A 23,117-nucleotide genomic window follows, 5' to 3' on the forward strand; every position below is an offset into this window, starting at 1 on the left:
ATTTGAAATTATTTTCATTTCATTTCAACTAAAATCATTTCAAGAATAAAAAGCAAAAGAGAAGAAAAGCGAGAATGCGGTTTTATTTGGCCAACGGAAACACTGGGTGAAACAAAACGGATATTTCGGGAGGACAACTGTTTCCCTTCTTCGGCTATATTAAAAAAGGGTCTCAAGGAATTTAATTCACATTTTCTGAATGAAAATATGAATGATACAGACCAGATAGAAATAAAAAGACAAGAACAAACAAGGCGGAGATCAAAATGAAAAAAAAAAAACACTTTGAAGAATTAAAAAACCTAAGAATGTGGAAAAAACTGTATAGATAAAGTCAAAATTAAACGAAATGAAAACAACAAGGACCTAAGAAATCGAATTCTAAAAGCTAATCCCTCATCCAAAATCCAACGACGAACAATAAATAATGGAGCTAGACAAGCGACTAAGATTATTTCAAATGAGCCAAAATAGCTAAACAGAGAACTACGTCACATTTTTCTTATTTTGAGTAAAGCTTTTTTTAGCACAGAATCTTTTAGATCTGAGCTGTCGGGAATTCGTATCATTTTGTGAATGTGGAAGTGACATAGAATTTATATGAGAAAACCAAAATAAGAGTCACTTTTTGTAGAAAAAAGGGTTTTGTTAAAAGAAATAAACACGTTAACAAACAAACCCGAAGCTTATAAAATTGTATGGATAGACATCACCCTTTAAAAAACTGTACATACTCAATCACTACCAGCATTCCTTAACCCCCCTCCCAAAAAATAATAAAGTAAATAAATAAAAATAAAAGAAATAAACTTATTCCGAAATCACCCGTATCCCTGTTATTTTGATACCTATTATTCTTGTTATCATTATTTATTCGAAAACTAGTGCTATGCATAAATAATCTGGTACAGCAACTGAGTTCTCGAAAGAAGACGACAGTTGAAACGTAGCTTATTTGTCACAAAAGCAACGCAGAATATCATGATAAAACTTATTTCAATGGAAATTTAATGTCCTAATGGTTTTTTAACAACAAAAGGGATTTTGCCGTAGGAAACTGAGGTCGCCAATATACTTCGAACTATTGACTATCTATTTGAATTGCGAGTTGCAAAGACTGTGCTGCCATATGATGGCCTGGTTGATGGCCTGGAGGCCATATGATGGCCTCCCTAAACATATATTAAATAAAAAAACAAGTTTTTTTAGCTGAAAATAAGGAGCAACATTAAAACCTGGCCCAAATCCCTTGGCTTATAATTGCAAGTTCACTTGCATTAGAGTCGAGGCAGATTGCAGGAGGCCCTTGTAGGCCTTGAATTGGACTCGTTATTTCCATTCATATTCATTTCTTTGGCAGGGTAATCAGTTGTAAATAGATTGCCAAATTTGTCAATATACTGCTTCCCCCTTCCTCGACCGTAAATTAACCTGAGAGAGAACCTCCAACAGGTTGAACCCAACCCACCGTGAATTAGCATGAGAGGGTTGACTCTAGTTCAGCATTGTCGAGTGATAGCCATGAGAGGAAAATTTTCAAGTAAGTCAACCCGTAGTCAACCTGCGTGTGTTCCCCAGCGAGAACCTCCAACAGGTACGACTCTAGTTCGGCATTTGTGAAGGGACACACATGCACGGAAAGGTGTAGCATAAATGGGAGACAGTAACAACGGCACTCAAAGGGATAAAATTAACCCTTGACTGGGCTGCCCACTTAATTGAACAATCTGTCTTGGCTTTTTTCTACAATTGGCCATGACTTTGACTTTTCTCACACCTATTCCCTTTTGTTTAAATTCAAAACAGAACAGAAATTACTTCGTATATGAAAGGGGCTGCTTCCTCATCAACACCCCGCTCTTTACGCTAAAGTTTGACTCTTTCTCTCAACTCTGCTTTTTAAAACAGTAAAAAACTTTAGCGTAAAGAGCGGGGCGTTGATGAGGAAGCAGCCCCTTTCATATACTAAGTAATTTCTGTTCGTTTTAAGTTTTAATGTCGCTCCTTACTTTCAGCTAAAAAAACTTTTAGAGGAATAATTAACACGAAATTTGCAAGTTTTTTTTTTTTTTTTGCTAAATGGCTTTCTCATAGTTTTAATCGAATGATTTTGAGAAAAAAGGAACGGTAGAGGAAGCCTAGTTGCCCTGCGATTTTTTGGTTACTTAAAAAGGCAACTAGAAATTCCTTAAAAAGGAATGTTTTTATTAGTAAAAGATAAACGTAACTTATAAATTAGCTTACATAACGAACTTTCTAATCTCATGTTTTTATTACATATATGAGGGGTTCACCCCCTCGTCAGTAACTCGCTCTTTACACTAAAGATTAAATTTTGTCCCAATTCATTATGAAAGACCCCTGAATCACAAAAGCCGTAGAATAAATAGTTGAAATCACTAAAAATACTTTAGCGTAAAGAGCGAGGTATTAGGAGGAGGTGAGCCCCTCATATACGTAATAATTTCTTTTCGTTTTAAGTTTTAATGCTGCTCCTTACTTCCAGTTGAAAAAACTTTTCATATCTATTTTTTCATTGTTTTTTTTAAATAATGCTAGAAAATCCTGCGCTCCCTTCATGGAAATTTTCTTCCCCAATGACAAATTCCTCGATGGAAAGTTCCCCCAACATATCCCCCTCTTTTCAACCCCTCCCCCAACCAAAAAATCCCCATGAAAACGTCTGTACACTTCCCAATAAGCATTACTATATGTAAGGACTGGTCAAAGTTTGTAACTTGTAGCCCCTCCCTTGGGGACTGTGGGGGAGTAAATCGTACCCAAAGACATAGTTATAAGGTTTTTCGACTACGCTGAATAAAATGGCTATCTCAGAATTTTGATCCCTTGACTTTGGGAAAACAATTAGCGTGGGAGGGGGCCTAGGTGCCCTCCAATTTTTTTGGTCACTTAAAAAGGGCACTAGAACTTTTCTTTTCCGTTAGAATGAGACCTCTCGCAAGATTCTAGTTCCACTGGGTCGATACGATCGCCCCTGGGAAAAAAAACAAACAAATAAACACGCATCCGTGATCTGGCTTCTGGCAAAAAATACAAAATTCCACATTTTTGTAGATAGGAGCTCGAAACTTCTACCATAGGGTTCTCTGATAAGCTGAATCTGATGGTGTGATTTTCGTCAAGATTCTATGACTTTTAGGGGGTGTTTCTCCCTATTTTCTAAAATAAGGCAAAATTTCTCAGGCTCGTAACTTTTGATGGGTAAGACTAAACTTGATGAAACTTATATTTTTGAACTTAGCATTAAAATGCGATTCTTTTGATGTAGCTATTGGTATCAAAATTCCATTTTTTAGAGTTTTGGTTACTATTGAGCCGGGTCGCTCCTTACTTCAGTTCGTTACCACGATCTGTTTGATAAAGTCTAAAGAAAGTGAATCATTCCCATTGACTGGTTCAAGTCAAAGTCAAAGACTATGCAGCATTGCCAGATTGCATTGTTGCGCACCAAATTTGGGGTTTAGGTAACTAGGTCCTATATTTTTTACGGGGCAGGAAAGGGGGGATGATATTAGCCTCAAAAGCTGCAATCTCTGAATGACCATGTATCAAGAGGGTTAACATATGTCTATATTTATAAATGAAAAGGGGAGGGCGCTGGAAGGCATATGGGCTCTCTGAAATATGTACTCGATGGTTGTTGATTTTACGCGTCTATGTTTAGCCATACAGATTGAAAAATTCGTTTATCACTGATTTTACTGGGAGCAACATATCTGCTTTTCTGTCAAAATGGGCTAATTGCACATTTTTGGCCCTCACCCCTGGGAGTGCCACTATTATTTCACCCCCAGATGTAAATGTTTTTGATTGATTAACCACTCTGATTAATAATTAAATTGTATTACGATCCTATCTGAGGTTGTACTCAAAAATGGCATTAAAACTCAGAACTTGATATCAAATGAGCCCTTCCCGAGCTTTCTTCGGCCATCCATTCCATATAATGATGACAATAATTCATACATGCCCTCGATACATAAATGAGTGTACACAGAGGAGTATAAGAAATAAACAAAAAGAAAACTGAAAACTACAAAATAACACTTCTGATGAAAAAGACGACAATAAATAGCTCATAGTATTCATAATAGGTCATGAACAGATAATAGCTCGATAATACACAACACTAAAACACCCATAATAGCCTGTATAACAAATAACCACTCATAATAAATACCTGAGTTTAATTAAGCTATGGCGACAAAACTATTTATCTATCAAGCACAACAGTTAAGGGGAAAATCGATTCTATTTTCTCTAGATCGTCTAAGAAATCGATTGTGTTGCTGATCCGTATTAACAGTTATATCAAATATTCTACATTTTTGGATAATATACCTATTCCGGAACCATAGTGGGATACCAGTAGTCCCGGACTTTTAGGGTTTGACCCGGACAAAATTGCAATATAAACGAAAATGGTACCAAAATGATCAGAAAAAAATTCTGTACAACATACTAAAAGTCCCCATAAATCCGAGTGGGGCGAGTACCCGAAAAACAGGGGAAAAGGGGGAAATGCGGGGGAAAATGGGAAAAATGCCGAACATGCCCAGAAAATAGTTTAAAGTGACTTTTCTGGGGTTTTCACATACGCTGATTACGAAATTGACATCTAAAATTCAGTATAGAAAAAGAGTACTACGGAAAACGGGGGAACAGGGGAAAGAGGGGAGAAAAGAGAAGAATACAGGGTAGGGGTAGAAAGCGGTTTGAAAGATATTTTCTGAGGTATTCCTATCTGGTGACTGCGAAATTGAGAAATAAAATGATATAAAAAAATCGATTAACATAAAACGGGGAAATGGGGGGGGAGGGGAAAAGGGAAATATACAGGGTAGGGGTAGAAAGCATGTGGAAATGTGTTTTCTGGGGTTTTTCTATCTGCTGATCACGAAACTGACCCCCAAAATGAAGGAAAGAAAACGAGAACCATGAAAACCGAACAAAACTGGAGGAAACAACGGAAAAGGGGAAGGGAGGCCTGACTCCTGAGCCAGCTGCTAATGGCTAATAAGTAGGCCTATGGACAAAATAACTCGCTTATGTATCAAACTTGTACTTTCTTGAATCACAGACATTTCTTACAACCATTTGAATTACTAAACATAAAGAAAACAACCGCTTGGCAGTAATATATAAAATGGCTATTATATGTAAAATTTGCACTTTCGAAGGCAGTATAGTTGACTTGAAAAACACAGCATTGATATCACTAGTCGAGCTCCTCGTCTTCGACAATCTCGTTGTCCCTGTTCAAACAGTTGATACCCTGACATTCTCCGCACGCGAACGTACACTCTAATCCATTTTTCTTGCAGCTGCATCGCGAGTTCTCGCAGCCTGTCTTACAGTTGCATCTCACGACACTCAAAAGAGTCTGAGGTGCGGGCAAAAAATGGGTCATCACAGGTGAGTATTTATGGTCTCTGAGGACCCAACCCCAGTCAGCCGGGTCGAGGTCAGCTGGTTCCCCTTTCCAACGGGATACCTGGAGGCGCACTCGCTGGGAGTGGAATGAAGCTGCAGCTTCGGTTGGCGGAAGCCTTTCAGGCTTAACAAACGCCGTAGTATTAGAGGAAGAAACTTTTTCCAAGAAAATTCGATGTCGCAGCTTAGTGAGATCTTCGTTTGGTCGTGCTTTATACAAGCTGAGAAGAAGATATTCACCCGCTTTCACAATTTCATCTTTGGGCGATGATTCATCCAGAAACACTTTGCATTTTTTTCTGAACACTTCGCTCTTCTTCAAAAGAGGTAGCACAGCTTGCTTTCCAAGTCCGAAAACTCGTAAGGTCGTGTCACATCCCAAGAGTGCGTGCCCTACCAGAAGCAACCTGGATACTTCTACCATTTTTTTTGCACTTCGTTGAGGCACCAGAACCGTGTTATCGCTTCTTTTGCGTTCGTTGACGATTCGAAGTAAAGTGTTTTTGCATTAGGCGGGAGGTGATACAAGAGTAGAATCAGAAGGTCAGTGTCGTTGCCAAGAACTATTGTTTCAGAGTTTTCTGCTTTCGTTACGGCAGTCTTCACGATTAGATAGTCAGCATCGTCCTTCGCATGGACGACTTCAAATCCTTTGGCTCTGAGTTTTTCCCCGATGTAGCTTATAATTCGCTGTTTGTTCTGAGAGTTGCTCAAAAACTCTTCCTTCTTTTTCTGGAGCTTTATCCCTAAACTGAAATCGATCACTTGATGCTGGCTTCCCTTACACCGTCGGTTGTGCGTAGCATCTTTCGTGGTTGGACCAGCACTGTATCCATCGAAGACGCAACTAATAACCATTAATTTGGGCACCCAGGGAAAATAATGAATTAAACTTGGCTTAGTACTGAAAGAAGAGTTGCCGATACGCAAAATTATGCTTGACTTAAAAAAAAATCTCGTCGTACCTTGATTTATCCTGCTACCATGTCACATGTGTAAGCATCCACGCAGACTGGGGACTATTGGATCCGCTAGATGTCATTCCGTCAGGATAGGTTTTGTCGTCGGCACTGGAACTCCGCGGTGACTAGTCTACCTTGCTTCTCTTACTGGATGTCGAATTAGAACAGGATTATGTTGACGAACCCACGCGCTTGTCGATAACGGCGAGGAATACGGAATAATGTAATTTCAGTATTTTTCCGTATTTCTTTCTCGAATTTTTTTTTTTGCCTTTTCCGAACCTATGGGGTAGCCGAACCTCAATAGATTTCCTGTATTTGTTCTCGAACTTTGTTTTAGATGTCAATTTTATAATCAGCAGATAGAAAAACCCTAGAAAACACATTTCCACATGCTTTCTACCCCTACCCTGTATATTTTCCTTTTTCCCCTCCCTCCCCCCCCCATTTCCCCGTTTTATGTTAATCGATTTTTGTATATCATTTTATATCTCAATTTCATAATCACCAGATAGGAATACCCCAGAAAATATCTTCCAAACCGCTTTCTACCCCTACCCTGTATTCTTCTCTTTTCTCCCCTCTTTCCCCTGTTCCCCCGTTTTCCGTAGTACTCTTTTTCTATACTGAATTTTAGATGTCAATTTCGTAATCAGCGTATGTGAAAACCTCAGAAAACTCACTTTAAACTATTTTCTGGGCATGTTCGGCATTTTTCCCATTTTCCCCCGCATTTTCCCCTTTTCCCCTGTTTTTCGGGTACTCGCCCCACTCGGATTTATGGGGACTTTTAGTATGTTGTACAGAATTTTTTTCTGATCATTTTGGTACCATTTTCGTTTATATTGCAATTTTGTCCGGGTTCGACCCTTTTTTGAGCTAAAAGTCCTGGACTACAGGAAAATATTTACAAAACCAGTAAAAGTACACACGGATACACCTCCTTCAAAAGAGATTCCACAAGAGAAGACTTTCCACAAAATCTTCAAAAATGGAACAATGAAATATACACGAAGTGCAAATGTTGAATTATAAATTTTAGCAAGTGTTTGGTTATCAAAATGACCTTAGACTCTTTATTAAAAATTTTCAGTAATTCTATCCTAATAAAATGACGCTGGGAATAATTTTTTTATTTTCCACTAGAAATTATATTTTAGTAGGTTCTATCTCTAATCCTATCTCCCATAGATGTGAATGTAATATATTAATTGCATTCTGTTTTGATACTTGTCAGAAAAAAACAAAATATCATCAGCATACGACAAGTGACTAATGTCGATACCGTCTATCATATATATGGTTAGGTACCGTGTGGCTGTTCTATTTGCATAATTAAATACATCGAGGCTAAGAACTAACCCTTTTTTTAGCCCAAGATGTAACAGACGTAAATAGCAAATTCTGCTTGCTTTCGATGTTTAAGGCGTAACAGTGGCGTCGTATAATGTCAATGGCGTGAAATCCCAGAAATTTAGGGGAGAGGGGGTCAAAAATGAATTTTTCAAAATCTAGGCTGGGGGGCAATCGATCTGTTTTTCAATTTTTTCAGTGAATGTAGAAAGCAGAAATCCATTTTAAATGAAAATACTAAAAATGGACTTTTCAAAGTTTAGAAGCGGGGCAAAAAATACTGGAGGTGGGAATACTTACTCTTTTCGGTTCTCCCGTTCCATCATCTAAATTGCCCTTTTGAATTTTTTTATTGTTCTTGTTTCCCTGTTATTTTTTTCCATTTTGCTCTTTAAATACTAGTTGAACAAATGCGTCAAAAGGTTATTCATTCAGATTTTTAGTTCTATAGTAATCATCTTTTAAATATGCTCTGGTTTTATTGGTTATATTTAAGCGAACAATATTGTTTCAGGATGTCTGGGGCCAGAATCGTTTCCAATCTAGTACATTCATTGAAGTCTGGAGAGATTGGTGTCGCTAGCATATGCAATGGTGGAGGCGGGGCTTCCACAATAGCAATCGAAAAACTGTAAGTAGCTATTTTTTATGTAAATACTATTGCTAAAGGGGGACCTTAAGGGCTTATATCCTGCCGTAAAATTCTTGGAGTATAATCTAAAACTTTTTGTCTTAGCAATTAGTATTTTAGAATTAATAACAACTCTGGAATTATTTAGACGAAAAACCACTATGATTATTTTCCTCCTCTTTTTTTGTGTTCTTGGCTTGGAAATTCAAATCAGTTCACGCAATAACCTATAAATTAGTTTCAACTTCTATACCAGAAAAAAGCCAGCAGCAAATTTACTGAAAATTTCCAGGCAGTAGAAAATTTTCTTGTGAATTGCCGTGATGATAATAAGTTGGAGCACTCTAAATGTGTTAACAGGTATAAATATATTCAATAAAATTTAAATGGCTTAATTTTAAAGAGATCCAAAATAGCAGGGGCAAAAACACTGGTGTCTGGGTGTCAGGGTGAAGTATTTTTTTTGTCTTTTTTTTCACTAGGGGGGTTTCACCCAGTTCTCCCTGGTCGCACCTATGATACACCGGCAATAGTCTATTCGGTCGATTAGGATTGAATTTATTCCAAAGCGCTGCAAAGCTAAAGAATTTTTCATTTCAAAACATTTATTGTGACCTAAAATTTCCTATTTACGTTTTATATGCGTTGGGTATATATATATATATATATATATATATATATATATATATATATATATATATATATATATATATATATATATATATATATATATATATATATATATATATATATATATATATATATATATATCTATCTATATAAAAATAAGTTGTCTGTCTGTGGATGGGTCAGGTGACGTCACCTGAAAAAACTGGATCAGGTGACGTCAAAACTGAAAAAACTAAAAAAGGCAAAAACTACAAAAAAAACTAAAAACTAATAAAAAAATAAAAAAGCTAAAAAACTAAAAAAACTAAAAAAGGCAAAAACTACAAAAAAAACTAGAAACTAATAAAAAAGCTAAAAAACTAAAAAACTAAAAAAAGGCAAAAACTACAAAAAAAACTAAAAACTAATAAAAAAAATAAAAAAGCTAAAAAACTAAAAAAACTAAAAAAACTAAAAAAAAGGTAAAAAACGAAAAAAACTAAAAACTAAAAAAAAAGGAAAAAACTGAAAAATAAGCTAAAATAAAGGTAAAAACCAATAAAAAACTAAAAAAAAACTGAAAAAACTAAAAAAAGGCAAAAACTACAAAAAAAACTAAAAACTAATAAAAAAAGTAAAAAAGCTAAAAAACTAAAAAAAACTAAAAAAACTAAAAAAAGGTAAAAAACTAAAAAAAATAAAAAATAAAAAAAAACTAAAAAAAAGGAAAAAACTGAAAAATAAGCTAAAATAAAGGTAAAAACCAATAAAAAACTAAAAAGAAAAAAAGGAAAAAACTAAAAAAAATTTTCATCTAAAAAACTAAAAAAAACTAAAAAAGGTAAAAACTAAAAGAACTAAAAAAGAAAAAAATAAATGACGAAACTCAAAGAGAAAGCGACCAGGACAAAAGGAATGTTCGATTAGCAATCAACAAAGCACCGGGACACAGGGAGTATAAATGACGACCAGGACATAAGTAAAAAAAAAAACTATCTATATTTATAAAAATAAGTTGTCTGTGGATCTGTGGATCGTGGATCAGGTGACGTCACCTGAAAAAACTGGATCAGGTGACGTCAAAACTGAAAAAACTAAAAAAGGCAAAAACTACAAAAAAAACTAAAAACTAATAAAAAAATAAAAAAGCTAAAAAACTAAAAAAACTAAAAAAAGGCAAAAACTACAAAAAAAACTAAAAACTAATAAAAAAAATAAAAAAGCTAAAAAACTAAAAAAACTAAAAAAACTAAAAAAAGGTAAAAAACTAAAAAAACTAAAAACTAAAAAAAAACTAAAAAAAAAGGAAAAAACTGAAAAAATATGCTAAAATAAAGGTAAAAACCAATAAAAAACTAAAAAAAAAACTGAAAAAACTAAAAAAAGGCAAAAACTACAAAAAAACTAAAAACTAATAAAAAAAGTAAAAAAGCTAAAAAACTAAAAAAAAACTAAAAAAACTAAAAAAACTAAAAAAAGGTAAAAAACTAAAAAAAATAAAAAATAAAAAAAACTAAAAAAAAGGAAAAACTGAAAAATAAGCTAACATAAAGGTAAAAACCAATAAAAAACTAAAAAGAAAAAAAGGAAAAAACTAAAAAAATTTTCATCTAAAAAACTAAAAAAAACTAAAAAAGATAAAAACTAAAAGAACTAAAAAAGAAAAAAATAAATGACGACACTCAAAGAGAAAGCGACCAGGACAAAAGGAATGTTCGATTAGCAATCAACAAAGCACCGGGACACAGGGAGTATAAATGACGACCAGGACATAAGTAAAAAAAAAAATTAACAAAACTAAAAAGAAGTTAAAAACTACAAAAAAACTAAAAAGAAAAAAAAACTAAAAACTAAAAAAAAAACTAAAAAATCTAAAAATCTAAATAAACTAAAAAAGAAAAAAAAAGGAAAAAAATAAAGGAGAAAAACAAAACTAAAAAACGAATGTATATACAGACCGGTACACCGGGATACAAATGACGACCGGGACACAGGGAATATAAATGACGACCGGGACACAGGGACACAACTACAACGGGGACACCGGGGGAAACAGGGGGATGTAAATGACGACCGGGACACCGGGACAGGGAATGGTCGATTAGCAATCACCATCAACAAAGCTCAAGGGCAATCATTAGAATCATGAGGTATAGATCTGAATACAGATTGTTTTCCCATGGACCATTATATGTTGCATGTTCAAGAGTCGGTAAACCTGACAATCTATTTATATGCAAAGACAATGGGACAGCAAAGAATGTTGTATATTCGCAATTTTTACGTAGTTAAAACCATATATATATATATATATATATATATATATATATATATATATATATATATATATATATATATATATATATATATATATATATATATATATATATATATATATATATATATATATATATATATATATATATATATATATATATATATATATATATATATATATATATATATATATATATATTCACAGGTGGGACATAGGGACACAACTACAATGGCGCGTAACTATTATGGCGCGTAACGACTTACGCGCGCGGGGGGGCTTGGGGGGGGCGCGAAGCGCCCCCACCAACTAGGTGTTGGGGTGGCGCGAAGCGCCACCCCAACAGCTAGTATATATATATATATATATATATATATATATATATATATATATATATATATATATATATATATATATATATATATATATATAACTAAAATCACGTAGTTGCAGGCATCAACCCATGGCTAATTATAGAAAAGGCCAAGACAGATTGTCCGAGTGAGTGAGAGACAAATCTGGCATAAGCCCCTTTATGATTGTAAAAAAATGATATCATTTGAAAACAGCGTTGCAAAGCTAAGAATTCTTCATTTGAAAACATTTATTGTGACCTCAATATTTCTTATTTACATTTTATGTGTGTTGGGAAATGGGTGACAACAATGGAAATGGGTGACAACATATATATCTATATATATAAAAATAAGTTGTCTGTCTGTGTGTCTTTCTGTGGATCAGGTGACGTCATGTTTCTGTGTTGACTGACGTCATGTCCGAAGATATACTCCATCGAAAACAGTTAGAGACGTCAGATATGACTTTTGATTTTACATCAGAAATTTATAACTACACTTTAGTTGTTATAGAAGATTTGTGCGTACGTATGGCAAACAAACCTCTTCAGGATTTGGGAATGCCTTCACCTAACCGTATCGCTGCTGTTTCGACATGTGTAGAATTGGATCGTGAACAAAGTTACAGTACGAGTGATCTATTGTCGTATGTACAAAATAACATTTCCAAGTTAACGTCGGAACAAAAAGACATTTATGATACGATAATGCATTGTGTCGATAACAACGTTGGAGAAATTTTCTTTTTGGATGCGCCAGGAGGTACTGGTAAAACGTTTGTGATAAAACTGATTCTGGCATCAATTCGATCAAAAAATGATATAGCGTTGGCAATTGCGTCGTCCGGAATAGCCGCAACATTGCTGCCTGGTGGAAGAACTGCTCATTCCGCTTTGAAATTGCCTCTGAACTTACACTCTGGTCAAACATTTTCAGATCAATTGCTGGCAATGGGAAACGGAAAGCTCCCAGTAGACTCAATTTCAGGACGTATACAACTACCTGCTGATTTCTGTAATTTAGTGACGTCCAAAAATGAATTGATTGAAAAAGTATTTCCGAATATTCTAAAAAATTATAAAAATAATAAATGGCTAAGTGAAAGAGCGATTCTCGCACCCAAAAATATAGACGTCCACGAAATCAACAATATTGTTTTAATACTTTTAAGAAATATAAACCCACCAAAGCTTTGCAATGGCACTCGACTTGCCGTAAAAAAAACAATGGAAAACCTAATAGAGGCCACAATCTTGACAGGGCCTTTTGAGGGTGAGGCTGTTCTTATTCCTCACATTCCCATGATTCCAACGGATCTGCCTTTTCAATTTAAAAGATTGCAATTCCCAATTCGATTAGCATTTGCAATCACCATTAACAAAGCTCAAGGTCAATCATTAGAAAAATGTGGTATAGATCTAAATACTGATTGTTTTTCCAAAATAGGCGTACCAATAATACTTTTAAGAAATATCAACCCACCAAAGCTTTGCAATGGCACGCGACTTGCCGTAAAAAAAACAATGGAAAACCTAATAGAGGCCACAATCTTGACAGGGCCTTATGAGGGTGAGGCTGTTCTTATTCCTTGCATTCCCATGATTCCAACGGATCTGCTTTTTCAATTTAAAAGATTGCAATTCCCAATTCGATTAGCATTTGCAACCACCATCAACAAAGCTCAAGGGCAATCACTAGAAAAATGCGGTATAGATCTTAATACAGATTGCTTTACCAATGTACAATTGTATGTTGCATCTTTGAGGGTCGGTAAACCTGACAATCTATTTATACGCACAGACAATGGGACAGCGAAGACTGTTGTATATTCACAAGTTTTACGTAGTTAATTTGTATTGTATCTATCTATCTATCTATCTATAGTTGTGTGTATGCATGTTTGTTTGTTTGTAAAAAGAGCGTTTGCATATGACGTCATTATTAGTACATACGGCTTTGTATATGGACAGACAATGGGAAAGCCAAGAATGTTGTATATTCGCAATTTTTACGTAGTTTGAAACACATATATAAATCTATCTATATTCACTTATGGGACACAGGGACACAACTACAATGGCGCGTAACTAATATGGCGCGTAACGACTTACGCGCGCGGGGGGGCTTGGGGGGGCGCGAAGCGCCCCACCAACTAGGTGTTGGGGTGGCGCGAAGCGCCACCCCAACAGCTAGTATATACATATATATACATATATATATATATATATATATATATATATATATATATATATATATATATATATATATATATATATATATATATATATATATATATATATATATATATATATATATATATATATATATATATATATATATATATATATATAATATATATATATATATATATATATATATATATATATATATATATATATATATATATATATATATATATATATACATATTCGTACATAAAATTTTTTTTTCTTCTAAAATCCTATGTTTTAAACACAATAATCCTACACCAGAAACCATAACTCTCTATTAACCTTACTACATTACATATTCACCTAAATGAAGTCATTCACTCTTGAAGCATTATGAGAAACGCAAATATTTTCAAATTGAGTGCGTTTTTAGTATAGCAAAAGTAAAAATTTGGTGGGGGTTTTAGAGGGTAGCCTATCTTCTCATGGTAAGGTTTATATATATACATATATATATATATATATATATATATATATATATATATATATATATATATATATATATATATATATATATATATATATATATATATATTCATATATATAAGAAAAAATTACAAAAAGAAGAATATTCTTCTTCATCTAATGCGACCAATTAGGAGTTGAATTGTTATGAATACAAACTTTACGTTATGAATCTGTCTGTTTCAGAAGAAATGTAGCACTTCCCCTGCTTAAGCTATTAATAAAAGACCCATGTCCATTGTCTGAAGACGGCTTAGGAATTTTAAGACCATTGCAACTTCAATTTGAACTCGATGAAGTTGAGGAACTGTTGCTTTTGCTATATCGCTAATACGGAAATTCAGCTGGCTAGTAATTGTAAATATTCTATTTACCTTATACCTAACATATTAAAGCAACTACAGCTAAATAAGCACATTCATTCTCAAAGCATTGCGAAAAAAAATCCATTTTTGAAAATAGGTTTTATTGAAGGGAATGTTTATGACAGAGACCAACTTCCGTCCTACAAAGTTCGTTTTAAATTTTTCTTCACTTTTGAATGAGGAAACTTCTTTGTTGTTGTTTTCCAACTTCAGCTAGTACAATGAATTAGGGGCAAAATATTTGTAATAACAAAATTTAATACCGTCTTTCTATCTGTTTCAGAAGAAATGCAGCATTTCCCAAGCTTAAGCTGTTCACAAAACACCCATGCTTATTATGTGAAGAGGCTTTAGAAATTTTAAGACCATACCAACATCGATTTGAACTCGAAAAGATTGACATAACATTACCGGAAAACGAAAAATGGTTTGGACTCTATCGTTATGAAATTCCAGTTTTTCACTTAAATGGGAAGTTCCTTATGAAAAACCGTGTCAACCTGGAAGTTTTCCTGGAAAAACTTGCTGATGCAGAGGAGAAAACAAATAGTTGTTAAATTTTTTAATTGTTTGTTTCTGCTTTTCTTCCTTTTATTGGCCATAATAAACGGCTCTGAAGTGAAATCAAATGAAAAAAAACAAGTTTTTTAACTGAAAGTAAGGAGGGACATTAAAACTTAAAACGGCCAGAAATTACTTCGTATATGAAAGGGGCTGCTCCCTCCTCAACGCCCCGCTCTTTACTCTAAAGTTTGACTCTTTCTCTCAACTTTACTTTTAAAACAGTAAAAAAATTTAGCAGCCCCTTTTATATATGTAGTAATTTCTGTTCGTTTTAAGTTTTAATGTCGCTCCTTACTTTCAGTTGAAGAAACTTGTTTTTTTTTTTATTTAATTTCCGAACGTTTTTGAATCAATGCATGTTTTGATTTTGGCTCTCTGCATATGAATAATTAAAATGAAATTTGGATATTTATTTTTTTGGCTAAATGAGCGAATGAGCTAACTCATTCGATCGAATGAGTTTGATTACTTAAAAAGGCAACTAGAGCTTTTAATTTTTTACGAATGTTGTTACTAGTAAATGATATATGTAACTCACGAATTAGCTTACGTAACGAACTTCTGTATTCGTATGTTTTTATTACGTATATGAGGGGATTCACCCCCCTCCCACCCCCGTCAGTACCTCGCTCTTTACACTAAAGCATAGATTTTGTCGCAATTCCTTAAGAATGACCCCTGAATCACAAAGGCCGTAGAATAAATATTTGAAATAACTAAAAATACTTCAGCGTGAAGAGCGAGGTATTAGGAGGAGGTGAACACCTCATATGCGTAATAATTTCTGTTTTTTTTAAGTTTTAATGTTGCTCCTTAGTTTCAGTTGAAAAAACTTTTTTATATTTAATTTTTCGTTGTTTTTTTTTTAATAATGCTAGAAAATCCTGCTCTCCCTTCAGGGAAATTTTCTTCCCCATGAAAAATTCCTCCATGAAAAGTTCCCCCGCATATCCCCCTCTTCTCAACCTCTCCCCCCAACCAACAAATCCCCCTGAAAACGTCTGTACACTTCCCAATAACCATTACTATATGTAAGCACTGGTCAAAGTTTGTAACTTGTAGCCCCTCCCATGGGGACTGTGAGGGAGTAAGTCGTCCCCAAAGACATAGGTATAAGGTTTATCTTCTATGCTGAATAAAATGGCTATCTCAGAATTTTGATCCTGTGACTTCGGGAAAATAATTAGCGTGGGAGGGGGCATAGGTGCCCTCCAATATTTTCGGTCACTTGAAAAGGGCACTAGAACTTTTTATGTCCGTTAGAATGAGCCCTCTCGCAACATTCTAGGACCACTGGGTCGATGCGATCACCCCTGGAAAAAAAAACAAACGAACAAATAAAAACGCATCCCTTATCTGCCTTCTGGCAAAAAATACAAATTCCACATTTTTGTAGATAAGAGCTTAAAACTTCTACAGTAGGGTTTTCTGATACGCTGAATGTGATGGTGTGATTTTCGTTAAGATTCTATCACTCTTAGGGAATGTTTCCCCCTATTTTCTAAAATAAGGCAAATCTCCTCAGGCTCGTAACTTTTGGTGGGTAAAACTAAACTTCATGAAACTTTTATATTTGGAATTAGCATTAAAATGCGATTCTTTTGATGTAGCTATTGGTATCAAAAGAGTTTTGGTTACTATTGAGCCGGGTCACTCCTTACTACAGTTCGTTACCATGAACTGTTTGATCGACTTCAGGCTGCTCATAGTTTACTAATTTTTTTAGTAGAAATGCAAGGAGGGAAGAGAAATTTATTTTAAAACTTGAAATGTTTAGTGAAAATTATAGTTCAGTGTCTCATTCTTTCTACAATATTGACTATTAAAACAAAAACACCAAAAAAGTATTATCAGAGCAATTATAGTTTAAAACTTCCCTCGAAATTCGCATATTGGAATAAGATTTATCGCTATAGGAATAAGATCTTTGCAAAAAAAAAAAAAAAAAAAAAAATACAATCTTGATAGTTGACTGACTAAATTCCTATGTGTATAACCCAATGATAACGCTGACTGGATATTTAAGAACTACCAGTGTTATAATTGATGGGTTTAAAAAAATTGAAGAAGGCTCCGTTGAGTACGTGTGATGTAAGGCAAGACAAAAGTATGGTAATTAAGTGTACCTCTCAGTTTTTAGGTGTAAGCAGTAGTAGTAGGTATACAAGTATGGTAATTACAGTTAAGATACAAGTATGGTAATTAAGTGCACCTCTCAGTTTTTAGGTGTAAGTAGTAGTAGGAGGTATGGTATCTTGATGCAAATGGTCGTGGGTTCAAACGACTTTTGTTTGAAATCCAAAGGAACATACAACCAAAGAAAAACACAAACTGAGATGAATATGAAACGATAATTGTGTAGATAATTTATAATTTTCACATGCACCTTACGTAAGCATAAGGAGGTTAGATCATTGAGTATTCGAATTCCAAGCCACAGAGTATAGATAATTTACAAAAATGGAAACTGATGCTATTGTCGAGAAAAAACCATCAGTGCCATCCAGCGTTTGGCGACACTTGGCATTTTTTTGTTGTACTAATAGGAATTATTAATTTAATTTGTGTAGGTTGTAAAATTAGTAGGGTAATAAGTGTCTGATTTCCAATTCAGTCCCAAAAGTGTTTGCGTACCAAATTCCGCTCTTGAAAGTTACCCATACTCTTTGTTCCAGGCCTTTAGCTTAAGGTCAAACTTTAAGCTAAAGTTTGACTTTTCGTCAAAGCTCTTTAAGAAAGACTGCTGAAACACAATGACCTTTGAGTTTGAATGAGAAACATTTTTAAAGAACCTCAAGACTTTAACATAAAGAGTGTGTGTTGAGGAAGAGACAGACCCCCCAGGCTCTCATGTACGGAATAGTTTCTGTTCGTTTTAATTTTTAATTTTGCTCCTTTCAGTTAAAAAAACTAGTTTTTTTTTAATTTAGCATCAGGATTGAGTTTATTTGAATTGAAATTTGAATTTCTAGTAGCTTTTTAATAACAATGGGAAAGTTAGGAAATTGAGATAGCCAATAGGCTCTGTGCTACTGACGATCAATTAAATTCCTAGTTCCAGAGACTGTGCTCTTATATGATGGCTCAGTCGTCCCTAAACATACGTACAGCATAAACAAAATGAATCATTACCATTGGCAGCTTATGGAGGAAATTCAAAGGTTATACATCATTGCCAGGTTGCTTTGTGCACCAGCTATGAAGGCGTAGGCTAGTAGATCTTATATTTCTATAAGGAGGGGGGGGGGTTAAAGTCATAAAAACTTTAATCCCAACCATGAATTGAGAGAAGTAACATATATCTATGTATGTAAAGTAAATGGGGAGGGTGTTGGAAGGCATATGGGGTCTGTAAAATATCTACTCAGTGTTTTTGGCTTTAGGCGTCCATGTTTTGTACAATTACCTTCAACAAGCCTAGACACTTATTAATATAATGTTCCGAAAGGAATAAGTATTGCAGGTAAGAGGTACTTGGAAGAGGAAGAGGACCAAGGGCATCAAATATGATCTTGCAACAATACAGATGGAAAATTTATTTTTATCACTTGATGAAAGGAGAACTTTGAAGTTAATCTTATTTTTTGGTTGGAATAAACAGATACACTGGTCAACGTATTCAATTGAAGTAAACAGCCAATTTGAGCTAGTCTATATATCCAAGTTTCAGCTTTAAAGTGTTCCATCAAAGGGTTGCCAGAGATTTGTATTTAGGGTATATTTTTTTCAGGTGGGGAGGAGGGTTTAAATTTAAATTCTTCTAGCTTTACCAATTCGTTAGCTAGAATTTTGACAACCTAAGAAGTTCCTGCATGAAAGGGAAACATCCATCATATTTTAACCTCTCATCTAAAGCAAGTAATAATAAATAGGAATATGATATCTACAGCCATGATTAGTCAAAAAGCACATAGCTTATTTTTACAGGAGTTTGGCAAAAAGAAATCCCTACACGCTTTATTTTGCAGTAGAAATCGCTTTAGTTTTTTCACTTGGCACTTGTGATCGGAGCTGGTTGTCACAAGGAGTACCAAAGTACTATTTTAATACTTTTTGATCTAAGTAGTACTTTTTGAACACTTTCTGTGAAAGTAGTACTTTTTGAATACTGTTTGTTCAAAGTAATACTTTTTCAATGTCTTTTGATAAAAGTAGTGTCTTTTAAAAATTTAACGCTCAAAAAAATAACTTGCTCATTATCAATCTATTACCCCATAAAATAGAAACTATTTCCGGTTTTGAAAACTATTTTCGACATAGAAAACTATTTCTGGTTTTGTTGACAAGCGTTTGTGCAACATAACATACTAACATTTCCATTCATCGATTCTTCTCTTATGATAAGAAAACAAATAGAAGTTACATTATTGGCTACAAAGAGCATTTTGTTGTTTTTTTTTTCCAGTCATAAATTAGACAGCTAGAAAAAAGAAATATAATTCCACAAATATACATTGGTAAATATTATTTTGAAAAGTCTAGTTCTTAAAAATTAGAAGAAGTTACTTTGAAATAAGACATTATAAAATAGACCATATATTATTGAAATAATGGGGAGGGGAGCTTCGGGCCTCATCCTCTTCCTGAAATCCTAGACTAAAAAAGAATCTCTTAAATAAAAGATCTTAAAACCAGTAGCTATATAGGATACCGCTGTTTGTTCTGCTTAAGAATGTTTTGAACATTATTTAGCCAGATACATCTGATAATTTTATTTCTGCAATATATTCAGGAAGGTTTGGTGTTTTTTGTTTGGCATTATGGACAGGACAGCTGCTAAATAGAAATTAAATTTAAAAAAAAAATATTTTTTTTTAGCTGCAAGTAAGGAGCAACATTGAAACTTAAGACGAACAGAAATTATTCTATATATGAAACGGGTTGTCCCCTCCTCAACGCCTCGCTCTTTACGCTAAAGTTTGTTATTGTTTTAAAAAGCAGAGTTGTGAGAAAGAGTCAAACTTTAGCGTAAAGAGAGAGGTGTTGAGGAGGGGACAACCTCTTTCATATACGGAATAATTTCTGTTCGTTTTACAAATAAACACGCATCCGTGATCTGTCTTCCGGCAAAAAATACAAAATTCCACATTTTTGTAGATAGGAGCTTGAAACTTCTACAGCAGGGAACTCTAATACGTTGAATCTGATAGCATGATTTTTGTTAAGATTTTATGACTTTTAGGGGATGTTTCCCTCCATTTTCTAAAATAAGAAAAATTTTCTCAGGCTCTTAACATTGATGGGTAAGACTGAAACTTGATGAAACTTATATATTTAAAATCAGCATAAAAATACGATTCTTTTAATGTAACTACTGGTATCAAATTCCGTTTTTTAGAGTTTCAGTTACTATTGAGCAAGGTCGCTCCTTGCTATAGTTCATCACCACAAACTGTTCGATATTCTAACTATAAAAGTAGAAAAACAATCAAAATGAGTTAGCTCTCAATTACAGAAAAGGCTACAGCCAGATATAAATGACCTAAATTGGAAAGCGAGTTATCCCTTCGATTCTCTGCCCCCTTAGATTCTGATAGAAAACATTTTTGAGGGATACATTTATTGAAAAATCCGTTGTGTATATTTAGTAAGAAATTGAAAAGGCAAACCCTTCCCACACTTAAATCTCTGGGAAAGTTAAACCGAAAATCACTTTGAAACTAATAGATAGCAGTTTTTTTGGGTACATGGATAGAATTGGGAATGTTAAGAAAGAAACGTGTTACGAAAACAATTCTTACTTCATAAAATGCAGAAAATCTGGATTTAACACGTTTTGAATGCTCTTCCACTGTATTTTACCCCACAACTCTACCTTATGTGCAAATATATACACAAACCTATATATTTTCTGTGTATTTTGTTATGTGTAATGGGACGGAAAATGATACTGTGGACTGTATTTCTGAAAAATAACGCCGAAAAAAGATACAATAATGATAAATAAAATAGCTTATTAGTGTAGTTTCAATAGAAAAAGTGTAAATTTTTTGAACGATGCATTCTTAAAAGTGTTTTTTGTTAGTTTTAGCTTAGTAAAAACAGCTTTCATAAGCGTAGCCGATAGACTTTTGCACACATATTTCGAAAAAAGGATCAACTTCTTGCCTGCTTCAAGTTTTCCATCCCATTTTTATAGAAAATGAATGGTATAAACGCAATATTACCGCACTAGGCAATAATGGGCCGTTGACATTGAACATCGACAGATAAGGTGATATTATTTGCAGTTGCGTCCTATATAAGTTGCCTTTTCCGACATACCAGAAGTCAGTTGAGAGGAACCAGCTATAGAGAAGTAAAAAAATTAATGATTGGTATCAAAAACTTTGATAGGACGGCAACACTGCCTGAACGTACTTTAGATTTTAAGGAAGAATACAAAGAAAAACTAAGAGAAATCCTTTGCTTAATGGTTATCCATCCCTAGTAACACTGAAAGGGGCACACAAATGGGTTTAATATTTTCCCGATTCAAGGTTTATGAGTCTTCTTAAGTTATTTCTAAAATAGGCTATAAAAACCAATGTCTCTTCAGCCCAGGGTATCAAAATATATAATCAAAATCTTTTCTTTAATGATCCGTAGTAACACCAAAAAGGACAAATAAATGGTCTTAATGTTTTACTGGGTTAAATTCTATTTAATTGATGTCTTGCTATCTCAGAAAGGGTTTAGGTTAGGAAAATGAAACTTTCAGGGATGAATCTACAGACTAAAGTATGTCTGGGAAAGGTATTTTGAAGCAAGTACCTCCACTGCTTCTCCCTCTAGAGGGCCCTGACCTTTGATGACCTTTAAAAATACATGTGTTATAAAAGTGAAACCTTGCAAAATAGATCTTCTGCTTAATTGAAGTACAACAAAATTATTTTCAGCTTCACAACTTTGCTCAATTCCATATCATAAGGTTTTAAAGATATTATTATTATTATTTAAGAATTAACAATGCTTCTTGACTACTAAGATCCCTGTGTTGGCCCTGTAGTGCATTCCTGCAGTGTGATTTGATCTCTGGGTCCCATAGGCCTATTACCAAGCTAAGGTCAAATCCACTGTGCCACCACAGGATGGTTTGAAAGATATGCAAATACATTTTGTAATTTTTGAAAAAAAACATTGATATGGCTCAAAATTCTACCCAAATAATAGGAATTGCATTTTCAGAACTAAAGGCAGAGAAAAAGCAACTAGTAACTGAAAATTAAGGTAAAATGGTGTTTTGTCAAAATTTCAATAGGCATAGACCTGTCATGTAGGCAAATTTCAGGGCCCTCTAGAGGGAGAAGGAGTACAGGTGGGTACTTCAAAATACCTTCCCCAAACATAGGCTACTTTAGCCTGTAGACCCATCCCTGAAAGTTTCATTTTACTAACCTAAACCCTTTCTGAAATAGCAAGAAGTCAACTAACTAGAATTTTACCTTTTACTGATTTGAGGCTTATGAATCTTATTTTTTTTAAGGGTTTTCAGGCTCTAGAAATTTTCAAGATTTGTAAAAATTCTCTTTTCAAGCTGTTGGTCCATTTTCCAGTACTTTCTAGCATAGAGGAGTATGGATAGTAGATTAATACTGAAGAGATACAGCTTTATTTGCAGAGAGTTAACAATTATTTCATAATGGCAATTTCAAGAAAAACTCCAAAATCAGCAAAATTTTGTATTACATAGCCTAGAGCTGTGTATGGTTTAATCAGGGAGAGTCTGTAATGTAGTTGTCATGGCTATTATATAGGCTATAGAAACATTATCAAACAGGGAATTAAATACTACTCTTTTGTTGTTAGGCCTACTGTGTTTCCTTCAAAGTTGGGATGACAGTGTGTGATTACTGGTGCTACATATAGCCAC

At 34.1% G+C, this 23,117-nt stretch overlaps 2 protein-coding genes across 7 annotated transcripts in view; both read left to right on the forward strand.

Annotated features, from left to right (window-relative positions):
• LOC136032295 (acetyl-CoA acetyltransferase, mitochondrial-like) overlaps positions 1-15,671 on the forward strand; it is a 64,225-nt gene extending 48,554 nt beyond the window's left edge. For 5 of the 6 annotated variants that reach the window (XM_065712572.1, XM_065712569.1, XM_065712570.1 and 2 more), the window contains exons 7-8: positions 8,284-8,400; positions 14,985-15,671. In XM_065712572.1, coding sequence (XP_065568644.1) covers positions 8,284-8,400; positions 14,985-15,258 — 391 coding nt within the window. In that variant the 3' untranslated portion in view covers positions 15,259-15,671. The remainder of the gene's footprint in view (positions 1-8,283; positions 8,401-14,984) is intronic. The other variant, XM_065712574.1, reaches the window with a different exon arrangement.
• A 5,939-nt stretch (positions 15,672-21,610) lies between these two features.
• Positions 21,611-23,117, forward strand: part of LOC136032297 (endoplasmic reticulum junction formation protein lunapark-B-like) — a 46,787-nt gene continuing 45,280 nt past the window's right edge. Inside the window, exon 1 of the mRNA XM_065712580.1 lies at positions 21,611-21,744. Within this exon, the coding sequence (XP_065568652.1) occupies positions 21,718-21,744 (27 nt within the window). The 5' untranslated portion in view covers positions 21,611-21,717. The remainder of the gene's footprint in view (positions 21,745-23,117) is intronic.

This window comes from Artemia franciscana, chromosome 10, assembly GCF_032884065.1.
Source record: "Artemia franciscana chromosome 10, ASM3288406v1, whole genome shotgun sequence".
NCBI classification, from domain to species: domain Eukaryota; kingdom Metazoa; phylum Arthropoda; class Branchiopoda; order Anostraca; family Artemiidae; genus Artemia; species Artemia franciscana.